The sequence below is a fragment of the Echeneis naucrates genome, chromosome 16 (assembly GCF_900963305.1).
Source record: "Echeneis naucrates chromosome 16, fEcheNa1.1, whole genome shotgun sequence".
Classification (NCBI taxonomy): Eukaryota; Metazoa; Chordata; class Actinopteri; order Carangiformes; family Echeneidae; genus Echeneis; species Echeneis naucrates.
Genome location: NC_042526.1, coordinates 3,120,325 through 3,132,557, shown reverse-complemented (window position 1 = coordinate 3,132,557; position 12,233 = coordinate 3,120,325). Strand labels below are relative to the sequence as shown.

Sequence of the window (12,233 nt, the reverse complement as noted above, 5' to 3'; positions counted from 1 at the left end):
ATCGAAGCTGAATGAGGTGAGTTTGACCTACTCTTCTGCGGTGGAGCTGGACTGTCCTCCGGGGATCATCCCCTGCCACAGCTGAAAACACACACAGACACACACACAAATTAATACGGTGTACAGAGGCAATGAGTGTGTGTATGTGTGTGTGTTCTTGTGTGCGCGCTGGGACACAAACTGAGCATATGTGGTATCCAGATTGCAAGGGGGAAAAAATGCCTTATCATTATTCATGTCCTTGTGGTTCCTGTATTTATTGGAGGCGAATATGTGTAAATATTGTGTGTTTGTCTTACCTGCGGGTTGCCAGGGAAGCTGGCCCGAACTATTCCAGGCAGGAGCTTGCTGTGTATGGCCGTGGCCGAGACGATCTGAGCCGAGGACATGGAGGAGATGCTCTGCAGAGCTTTCTCCTTGGCGTTCTGATCCTGCATCAACACATCGACAGACACACACCGTGAACCGTGAACACACTTTTGACAGACCGAGAGATGACAAGCAAGGAAGCCCCGAAATAAACAGAGTGATCTTGAGTAATGGGATCTAAAATCCGACAGGCAATCAGAGCTTGAGGGGGGAAACTCATAATTGTTGTCATTTGCTATCTGACTGGTTGTGATCAGACCGGCGTCTCCTGCTACTTTATGATTGCGCAAATGAACACACAGCAATTTGAGCAAAGTGCCCAATGTGGAGCGGCTCATTTAGCAACATCGTGGAACGTAGCAGTGGCACTTGGAAAATCTGAGGCTTTGTTTATGTGTTTTAATAGAACCGAGCTGAAACTTTCTTGACACACAATAAAGTGCTGATTGAAAAAGCTAGAGGGGATTTCAGTAAATGGCATTCAGGGATGAAACTGTTTACCAACATCTCCAGCGTCTTTTGTTGATGAGCTCGACAATCAGAGCTCCCCAAAGGTGCATGGCTGTCACCTTCAGGACTGAACCTTCCAGATACCAACAGATTCCTCTTTGACCCGTGTTTGCGTTAAACTGTCTCTCAGCAACGTGAAGAAAGAAATGCCTCTGTAATGTAATGACCTGCAGGAAGTCATAGCAACAACAGAGCCGCATCAGAACGAGAAGTGTCTCAGACAACACAGCGACCTGCTCATGGATCACAGCTGCGAGCTGTTAGAACGCTTGCAAACGGCAGATTCACAGCAAGTCAGAACTTGAGGCATTGTTATTTGCAACATCCCAACTCAAAGTAACATTAAACATGAGGCAGAAAACAGCTGAATGAAATGGAATTACAGGCTGTGCAATAGCTGGAGAATCGCTAATTGGCAGCTTCACTCAAGTTAATTGGCGCTGAGAGAAATCTCTCCTCCTAGGGGAGGTAATAACATTATAGGAGGTACTGAGATGGGAATCATGCTGGATTCTCATATTAAATACCAGGAACCATATGGGTTTGATAACATCCTTGACCTGAACTCGTCTCCCTGAAACGGCCGAGCCATGTGTTTTAGTCTTAATAGGAAATCAAACTGCAGGGAGTGATCTTACATCATGTGAGTCTGCGCAGCGTCTTTTCATGTGCTACCAGCAAATGTGTTGCTCACAGTGCAGGGACGTGAATTTATATCCTGTTGCTCCTTAGTTTAAGGGACAAAGCATATGTTAGTCTGCATTTTTCTTTGTGTCAACAACTACCTTAAAGTAGAACCTCAAATCCGCCCGGCCCTGCCGAAGACGTACAGTGTCAAACAGGAATTTGAGTTTGTTTGCACAAATCAGATTCTTGTGAGAAACACAACAACAAATGTGGAGTCAAAATAAATGACAGAACCCATTTGCAGCTTTTTGCAGCTCTCTGACGCATTTCCAATCTTTTTTTTTTTTTTGTCTATGTGGAGCAAACAACAGATCAGGCTTTGATTTGTTGGCAGCATAAAGTCATTAATTGTTGTGATCTTTTCATTGAAGGTACGGACAATAAGAAACAGTAGATCATCACCAGCCTTCAGCTAAAATCATCAATCATGGTAAGGTTTTGTACGATGGCCAAACGAAACGTGGAATCTTGCAATTTTTTTAATTGCTTGAAAAGATCATACAGATTGACTGAAAACAAAAATGATCATCTATAACAAAAGCTGTGATGAATATTAATTTCGGAGGCAGGGAAAATATTTGTGATACCATCTCATTTCTTACAGACTATTTTATGGAATTAGAGAGGTTTGATTTGGCCGCGTCAAATAACTTAGCTGTTAATATTTCTAAATGCAATTGTAAAGCAAATATACATCATATCATTGACATGGTCTTAGTATAGCATGCTACACATATATTGCCACATCGACGTGACTCAGATAAGCCACAGTGTTACATTTAATCAACCATCTGTCGCCTATTTGACGACCACAAACATCAATTCAGTCCTGGCTTTGTTTCCCTCCGGACTTCTGACTGCTCCTCTCGGAAAACAAGCACTCCTGTGTTGCTTTACATGAAGTTAATTACAACCAACAGTGATGGAGAACAAGAAAGAGGGAGAGAGGGAGGAGGGGGAGAGATTAATAGACTCAGGGCACAAGACGAGGGAAGGAAATGAATGTATGGATGGAACAGAGTGACAGGATGAGGAGGAGGAGGAGGAGGAAGCAGAGGGGGGTGAAAAGCTAAACAGGCCTAATTAGACACCTAGGATACGAGAGCCACTGTGACGGGCATCCATCCAGTCAGAGGGAAAAGTTAACAAGCCGACGGCTCCAGAGATGGCTAAAAGATTCCTGCTGCCTCGATATGATTCAGTACAGCTCGTCTACAGACGGAGCTTTTTAGGGGTCTGGTCCATTCATGGAGGTGATTAGTGCTAATCCTCACTGATCAGCTGTGGTTATATCTAAAGCAACAGAAATGTGCATCGTTGTTACAGCACTCACCTTTAGTTTCGACTGAAACTCTCTGGATTTTCTTCTGGCTAAGACTTGAATATGACTGGATACCTGGAGGAGAGGAGAGCGGAGAGAAGAGGAGATGGGGAGAGGAAAGGAGATAGGAGAGAGGAGAAGAGAGGAGAGATAGGAGAAAGGAGAAAGGAGAAAGGAGGAGAGGAGAGAGGAGATGGGGAGAGGAGAAGAGAAGAGAAAAGAGATGGAGAGGGGAGAGAGAAAACGAAAGGAGGGATAGGAGAAAGGAGGAGAGGAGAGGAGAGGAGAGAAAGGAGAAAGGAGGATAGGAGAGGAGAGGAGAGAAAGGAGAAAGGAGGAGAGGAGAGGAGAGGAGAGAAAGGAGAAAGGAGGAGAGGAGAGGAGAGGAGAGAAAGGAGAAAGGAGGAGAGGAGAGGAGAGGAGAGAAAGGAGAAAAGAGATGGAGAGGAGAGAGAGAAAACGAAAGGAGGGATAGGAGAAAGGAGGAGAGGAGAGAGGAGATGGGGAGAGGAAAGGAGATAGGGGAGAGGAGAAGAGAGGAGGGATAGGAGATAGGGGAGAGGAGAAGAGAGGAGAGATAGGAGAAAGGAGAAAGGAGAAAGGAGGAGAGGAGAGAGGAGATGGGGAGAGGAGAAGAGAGGAGAAAAGAGATGGAGAGGGGAGAGAGAAAACGAAAGGACGGATAGGAGAAAGGAGGAGAGGAGAGGAGAGGAGAGAAAGGAGAAAGGAGGAGAGGAGAGAGAGGAGGGATAGGAGAAAGGAGGAGAGGAGAGAAAGGAGGAGAGGAGAGGAGATGGGGAGAGGAGAAGAGAGGAGAGAGAGAAAACGAAAGGAGAGATAGGAGAAAGGAGAAAGGAGGAGAGGAGAGAGGAGATGGGGAGAGGAAAGGAGAAGAGAGGAGAGAGAGGAGATGGAGAGAGGAAAGGAGATAGGGGAGAGGAGAAGAGAGGAGGGATAGGAGATAGGAGAAAGGAGGAGAGGAGAGAGGAGATGGGGAGAGGAAAGGAGATAGGGGAGAGGAGAAGAGAGGAGGGATAGGAGATAGGAGAAAGGAGGAGAGGAGAGAGGAGATGGAGAGGGGAGACGGAAGGAGGAGAGGAGAGAGGCGATAGGGAGAAGAAAGGAGATAGGGGAGAGGAGACGAGAGGAGAGCAGAGAGGAAAGGAGAGGAGATAGGAGATGAGAGGCGAGGAGATAGGAGAGGACAGAGAGGAAAGGAGATAGGGGAGAGGAGGTGAGAGGAGAGATAGGAGATAGGAGAAAGGAGGAGAGGAGACAAGAGAGGAGAGAGGAGGGTAAAAGAAAAGGGAGTTAGAGGGTAGAAAGAGAGGAGGAAGGACCAAACAGTGAGTTGCCATGGTTATGAAAGGACTGTTGCCACACTGGAAGGGTACACACACACACACACACACACACACACACACACACACTCCTCCCCTGACAACAGTGAATAGACCCATCTATGCACATCTTTTGAGAGAAGGAAAAGACACCTGGGAACACGGGCTCAGGACTGAGATATTAAGATTACAGCGTACACAGATGGTTCACAGAAAACCTCAGCATGTGTATTTGAGAAGGTAAGCTCCGCTCTCCTTTTATTCTTTTTACTGTTAAAAGGCGTGACAGCCCTCTAATCTCTAAATTACATCGGCGACATATAAGTCACACGTGACCTCCACGCCGGCCTGTTGGGGGGGGCGGGCCGAGAAAACAACTCCTGAACTAAGACGGTCTGAAAAGAGTCTGGAACAACCTCAGTAAAACTTTCTCATGGACAGAAATAAATAAATGAAGGGCAGAAGGTTAAAGTTCAATCAGCAACACGTCATCTCTGAGCACATTAAAGGTTTGTATGAAGCCTCAGCGACTGAAATGTTGATATTCTAACAGGTTACATTTTATCGATAAAAAGGTTGGTTAGGGTTAATAAACCAATTTACCCGTGAGTTCTTACAGAGACGCACGTTTTTGGTACAAACCAACAAAAATCATATCATCTTTTGGTGAAGACACTGACGGTGGCCCAAAGAGGCAACGAGAGCGAACAAACAAACAAACATCTTGTTGGCTCCAGGTTGTTGTGCTGGATCAACATCAGCGCAGAGCGGCTTCAAATTTTGTGCTAATGTGTTTAATTTTTTGTGTTTTGCTTTGTTTTAACAAAATTCCACCTTTGACCTGTGTCATGTGATCTGCCGCAGACGGCGGGAAAGGATCTGATTATTACCTGTTTCCTCGTTCGCGTCTTGCCCGTTCGGAGCTTGATGTATCTGGCTATCAGCTCGTTTCGGCCTGGGGGGGAAAAAAAAAAAAAAAAAAACAGGGAGAAAGAGAAAGTAGTGATGAAACATTAGCCATGCCGTTTTCTGTCCTAACACACACAGACACACACAGTTTCTCACAGACATTCAGACAAACAAGCAGAAATCATATGACCCTGACAAACAACTTAGTGCCTTATTTAGTGCTGTTGACCCAGCGACCTTCTGACGTTGAGTTTCACATAGTAGCACTGTAATCACAGATACCCCTGTTGAGCCCTCTACACATGCTCAAACACACACACACACACACACACACAAAATCACACACGCCACAGCCCTGAATACACATGACCCAACAATACAGGCATTCATGCAGACCGGCCGTCCCCTGATTAAAGGAACCAGCAGGCCAGCTGTACCCATGCTTATGTGTGTGCACATATGCACGAGCATGCACGCACGCACACGCGCACACACACACACACACATGCTTACAATGCTGAATTATTCAACCCCATTCAATAGGGAGCACAGCAGACTCAGCATGACCTGGCTAGTATAAATTAGTGAGGGAGACAGAGAGAAAAAAGAAGCAGAAAACCCCTGAGTTACATCCAGAAAACCTGTTACAGAGGAGTGTGTTTGTGCGTTTGTGTGTCTGACACAGTATAAAACAGAGATTAGCACACACACATCAATGGCGTTTCATCCAGAGGCCTCTTCAGCCCGACCAGGTTACGACTCTGGAGCGGCACCAATTCAAAGATGGAAGTGGGTTTTACATATCGTGTGGGAGAAAAAATTAAAAGCAATTCGACTGTTATTTTATTTGCTAACAAGCAAATTTGTGGCCGAGTGGCTGAGTTTGCTTTGGTTTGTCTCCTCGCCCGTTTTGTGTTCCAACCAAGTGGAAAACCAAAGTCAGGCCAGCTGGCCAACTGATGGTCAAGATCAGCACAAAGCCAAACCTCTACACACTACCCAAATGGCTCACAACAATAGCCCTAACTAACTAGCAGATGGTGTGTGTGTGTGTGTGTGTGCGTGTGTTCTGACCAGTCCCATTCTCACTGAGATAGAGAGCTTAGACTGATAAAATCTACAGCTCCCCATGCAGGTGTTTTCCTTCTAGCAGTCAAAAGCTGCAACTGACGTCAACACACACACACAGACACACACGCAAACACGTATATACATGCATGAGTGCCAAAACACACACACACACACACACACACACAGAGACACAGAGTGGGTCCTGGCTGCGGAGGCTGACATCTGACTCCAGAGGGGCCAGCTGGTCTTTCTAGGAGGCTTAACGGTGAATTATCATCCTTCACTAACCCTGCGGCACACATCCCTCACTCTCACCCTCCCTCTTTCTCAAAAAACTCTCCAGCAAACACACGCACACACAAACAGGCCCTTCCCTCCCTCCCTCTTCCATCCATCCTCTGTTCTGGCTGTTCCCTTTTTTCCCCTCCTCTGTCCCTCTTGTAGTGAGTGGGCTTCCCTCCTGCTCCCTCCCTCCCTCCCTACCTCCCCTCCTCTCCATCGCTCCCTCCCTCTCTACTTGCCCAGTGAAAGACTTCAAGGCCAAAGTCAGATGGTCATTAACTGTGACGAGCAGAAGTAACCCCCCCCCCACCCCCCCCCACCGCCCGCTCCTACACCTCCAGGCTGTATCCACTCTCTGTGCAGGCAGATATCGAGGGAGACGACACACTCGAAATACATGCAAGGGAGGATTTGAGAGCGCATCACAGGGAGCCACAAAAACACGTGAATGCGAGGTGACGAGGCAAAAGGACACAAATTCAGATAAAGTGACTGAAATGCAGTCTTCCTCTCCGAGTCTAACTTGTCAACTGTCATTGAAAGAGTGCTGAAATATCTGTGAGAATAAATAAGCACTTAGCAAATGAGTGCATTTGTACCGAGACATATTTTCTATAAACAAACAAAAACATTACTGCAGTGCTTTACTGTTGCTCACCACACTCAGTTAGCAGAGTGATTAAGAGCTTCAGCTGCTTTACAGAAAAGCCTGAAAACCCTTTCAGAGTAAGGTCAAAGCCGCGGTGACTGTACTCGCTAACAAGGCGGCAGTGGAGTGGTGTGCATTGTTGTGCAGCCTGGGAGGACCTGAGGGATCACAGGGCCCCGAACTCTGGCCCCGAGCCCGGCTTCAGCAGAGCCGAACAACAACAACGTCTGTGCATGTTACGACAGCACAACACCAGCGGGGTGAATTAAGTGTTTAAGTGTTTCCTCGCTTCGTTGGTGTGTCTCCGCAGGTGCACATGCTAAGATAACCACCAAGGTTAATAAGAAACAAGCTCCCACTTCCTTTAAAGGATAACTCAACCCTGATGATATCACCTTATTCTAACTAAGAGCCGTTACTTATTATAGAGGAGGAAAACTAAACTCGGCCCGTTATCAAGGTCAGATGTTGAAGTAGATTTTAATCTCCCTTTATACTAAGTGACCATACAGCGTAATATACAATACGCTAATTACACAAGTTGTTTAGTTGTTTTGTGGAAAGGAATGGAGCATTCATTTTCACTTTTTGTGCTCCACATTCTATCTGCAGGCTACAGTTTGTGATGGTGGCACATATTCACAGTAATCGCTTCATAAACTGACAAAATGTCCATGTTGTGTGTGCAGCGCTGCACCATGATGAACAAATTAAAGAGTGTAGGTTTAAAATACAACACAAACCGCCTTGATTCAAATATTCAAAAAAATTGTTCTAGTTACTCCTTTCAAACGCTTCGATGAAAAAGTAATGATTATTACTAAATACGGAGATTGTAGGCTGTAAATGAAGACACAAATAACCTCCGTCATGTCTGAAGAGCGGTCTCCAAAGCTCCACCGTCGCCATCACCAGAAATGTGCAAAGAAGAAGCCTCCGTGTGGAGCGCCGCATCCTCAATCATCCAGAACTGGAGTTATTTCAAGGACGGAGGAAATAAGCTATCAAGACCAAAAATATTTTGCACCAGGCCATGGCCACAGTTATCGACACAATTGTTGGCTGTACTTGTCTGCCTCGGGGTTTAATGCTTGGCAGAGTTAAACTGGGTCTAATTAAGACCAAGGTTTTAAGACAATTTTTCGATTAAACAACTTTCAAAACTGATGAGTCAGAATGCACAAGTTCACTGAGAGAGGATTCAAACATTGCACTCAGAGGGAACGTGTCTTGGTGCACCAGTCCATCAGGACAACGCTGAACATTGTCCAACCGCCCGACGACTTCCGTCAGAGCAGTTTGTTTACTGATCAGCTTTAAAAGTTAATGATTGTGCCGGCGCAGCGAGTTTGGAAAAGAACGGGTTGCATTCGTGGCTACGACTGACTTTGTACAATTCCTCACACATGCGCAGCAACATTAAGATGCTGCCGTGCACAATCGGAGGAGTCTCTTTTAGCAAATCGGCCCAAGACACTGAAAACTTTCCATTCTGATGATGAATGATGTGATACAAGACTTCTGCTCGGAGGAGATTCTCTTTGAAAACGAAATGGATGTTTTATACAACATGACAAATAAAGTTCTTCAATGCGACACATACTGAAGATGTCTGACCAACATCTGTAGTCTCCTTAAATGCCAGTGGCAGCCCACGCCTCCTCCAGCACCATTCACTGTATGTCACACGCCTGTAAATACATCTGTTTTGAACATGTCCCTGATCCAAAGCTTAACAGAGGGAGAAGGTTCAATACCAATTAAACGACTTTTATGTTTGTCCCGTAGATCCATACCATGTGTGTTTAGGGGACAAAGCCACTGGCCATTATATTGTACCTCTGATGTACCTTTGCCAAGGATAATGGTGCTATTATTCACCTTTTCATTCGCTCTCCCTTTTATACACATCCATTTATGATTTTTCCACACTTCTCTCCTGCTAAGTTCATTCTGGCACTTTTGCACATTTTTCTTCTTTCTTTTCGATTTCAGTCCATTTCCCTGTAACCGGTGGGGGGTATTTTTTTAGACCTACATATGTTCCCCTAAGCTTCAGACATTACTTCTTTCTTTCATGTGGGACTGCTCACCTGCCACTCATTTTACCTTAATATAATGCCCAAGGAATCCACAAAAACCACCATTAATGACATGGCCGGCTTTGAATAGCAAGAAATACAATGCCAAGTTTTTAAGTAAGCCCAAGGTCATGTGCTTATAGTATGTTGCTTTAATGCAAGTTGAAAAATATCACTGTGCTTTCTACACAGGCGGGAGGGTAAAATAAAATCAATAAAGGGGCTTGTGTTTCTCAAAAGTCAAATGAAACAGCAGGCATCTTTCCTATTCTGTGCCCATGATGAGCTGAAAATAAGAGAACAAGATACTATTTCATAATTCTGGTTCGCACAGATTAACCCCCCCCCTCATGGTCTCTATGCCAAACACTGCTCATCCCTTCTCGCCATTTTCGCCTGTTCCTGCTCTGCCTCTGAAAAACAGACACTGTCTAACTTAATTAGGTCAGCATGATAAACATGTAAACAACATCAATGTACAGTCAACAAGGTAAACAAACGGCCCCCGAATATGCCACCGAGGCAGAAGGCAGGTTAAGAACGTTTGATTGGTGGTTGATCAATAACACAAAGGGGGCTTGAGTGGAAGTGTCAGTATAAGTGTGACCTCTGATCTGAGTACACTGCCGTGCTGTGTATGTCTAAAAGGATGTTGACTCTTCTGCCAATAACTTGTCTGGAGCTGTTCTTTTAAAAAGGTCCGTCTTTATTTCAGCAGGCCCATATTAACGGGGGATCAGCAAGTCAAGATGCATTCACTGCTTTTTATTTATCAAGGTGAGAACATGAACTTATGTTTATATTATCAGCATCTTCAGGCTCCTGTGAGTTTCTTCCTGGAAAGGAGGTGAAGAGAAAGTGAGCCAAAACGTTATAATCGTTAATATAATCAAATTAAAAAAAAAAAAAAAAAGAGCAAAAAGATGCAAAGACGGGGCTGCAAAGGTGGATTGGTCATTTATTTGTTGTTGTTTTGTTGATTGTTTTTATGTATTTAAATAAATATAGAAGCGGTTTTTGTGAAGAGACGACTTTCCGATGTTGTTGAAGAATCAGCGTACAAAGAGGAGTTCAGCAGTCAGACATTTTAACTCTTTACGGGTCCACAAAGTTTTGGCCATGTAGTGTGTGTGTTTGTGTGTTTGTGTGCGTATGTGTGCATCCATCAAAACTCTGCAACAAGACTTCATCGATGGGAAAAACAGGATTTAATTTAATACTCAGAAGCCTAAAACTCATCCAGCATGAAGAAATCACTAGAGTGCACTCTGCATAGGCGGGGTGGGGGGGTGGGGGGGGGGGTGGGGGGGGGCAAGGAGGGGGAGGAGAGAGAGAGAGAGAGAGAGAGAGAGAGAGAGCAACGACTGAAAGAGAGAGGGAGGGAGGCGCAGCTGGTGGCAGCCAGAGGACCATCTGTTCATCACTCTATTAGTTCTCATAGACACAGATACAAACATACACATACACATTCGCGCACATACACACATACACACACACACGCGCGCACACACACCAGAGCCCACCAGGGGTCCACTTCGGACCAACTGAATTGATCAGACATAGATTTATGATTAATTTAAAAAGGCGCACACCGAACATCGGAGCCTGCAGTGGAGCTCCTCTGGGACAGTGAAACCTATAAAACCTCAATAATCGTCTTTGACTGGCATTGTTGGACATCCAGTCAAACTGAGGGACTTCAGACAGAAGACGGCCAGCTGAACATGGGGATGGCAGCAACAGGCTGGGGGGGGGGGGGTCGCTCCTCAGCAGCAGGAAGACTGATAGGAACAACGCTAAACTGGCTTCGGGACAATTTCCTGGCTGTTTCCTGCTGCAGCTCACTTAAACATCTGGAGATGGCGGTTGGGACGCTCTCCTTCTAATCTAATGGGGCTTGAGAAAAACAGCATAAAATTCCCAAACCCAGGTGAGTAAAGCTCAACAAGCCTCAGAGATTTTTTTTTTTTTCTTTTTTTGCTGCCACAGGTCCTGAACTAAATCTGGGTGCTGCTTGAGGTTAGACGATGCAATTAAAAAAAAATTAATAATAATAATTTGAATGAAATTCTACTTTAAAGTCCTCCCTCCCTCCACCGCTCACAGCAGGTTACAGCGACACTCACCGTACATCTTCCCCTCGTCCGACAGAATGATCTTCCTCCTTCCGCAGGGCGGGTAGATGGCCAGCGCCTCCTGGAAGCTCTGCTCGATGTCGGGGCTCCAGACCCCCTCGGGGTCCCCGTCCATGGTCTTGTCCCCTCCTGAGTCGCTCAGCCTGTCCATGTCCTCCCCGGGACTCTCACTGCCGCTCCAGCTACTGCGCTCCATACCGGCAGCTGGCGTGAACTCAGCGCTGATGCGAAGGGTTTGCTTCAATGTAGGTGATCTGATTTATCGCCGCCGGTGGAGTCGAATTATCATTAATAGCAACGGCAAAACCAGCTGAATGCTAAAGGTGGCTTCAACTACCAATAGTAACGCCAGCTGTGGGAACTTCAGCAAGGGGCTCCGATTTCCAACAGCAGACGGCGGGAGCCTGAAATGAAAAACCAAAAACAAAATGATTATATTGTTTGCAGAAGTTCACACTGCTTTCAGACCTCAGTAGTCAAACTCTGCTCTCTGCTGCCCGTTCATGCTGATTTTTCCCTTAAAAAACAAAAACAAAAACAATAAAATTATATTTCTGGTGCAGCTTTTCGTTCTGATCAACATGTCGTAAGCCTGTATCCCAGCTGCTGCGGAGAAATTATTGCTTCTTTTCAAGTAGGAAATTGCCTATTTTGTTAAACTGTTGTAGCCCGCCATCAAATCCACATGCACATAAGTGGAGCGAGTGAATAAGACAGACGGACAGACAGAGACATGGAGACACACAGAGAAAGGCAACGACTACACAGCCACAAGCAGATTTAAAAGGCAAAAAAGGGGAAAACTGAGGGGGCTTGCCAGCTGCCTACAATTCTTCTAAAATCCCCCATGGTAAACAACAGGGTTGGCGCAGTACACAC

The 12,233-nt window shown here is 45.6% G+C and overlaps 1 protein-coding gene across 3 annotated transcripts in view; it reads right to left on the bottom strand.

The window, feature by feature from the left end:
• The window catches only part of tead1a (TEA domain family member 1a), a 35,343-nt gene that overhangs the window by 10,325 nt on the left and 12,785 nt on the right, over window positions 1-12,233 (bottom strand). For all 3 annotated transcript variants that reach the window (XM_029522645.1, XM_029522644.1, XM_029522646.1), the window contains 5 exons: window positions 11,346-11,758; window positions 5,118-5,182; window positions 2,900-2,962; window positions 300-431; window positions 32-81 (listed from right to left, as the gene is read on the bottom strand). In XM_029522645.1, coding sequence (XP_029378505.1) covers window positions 32-81; window positions 300-431; window positions 2,900-2,962; window positions 5,118-5,182; window positions 11,346-11,550 — 515 coding nt within the window. In that variant the 5' untranslated portion in view covers window positions 11,551-11,758. The remainder of the gene's footprint in view (window positions 1-31; window positions 82-299; window positions 432-2,899; window positions 2,963-5,117; window positions 5,183-11,345; window positions 11,759-12,233) is intronic.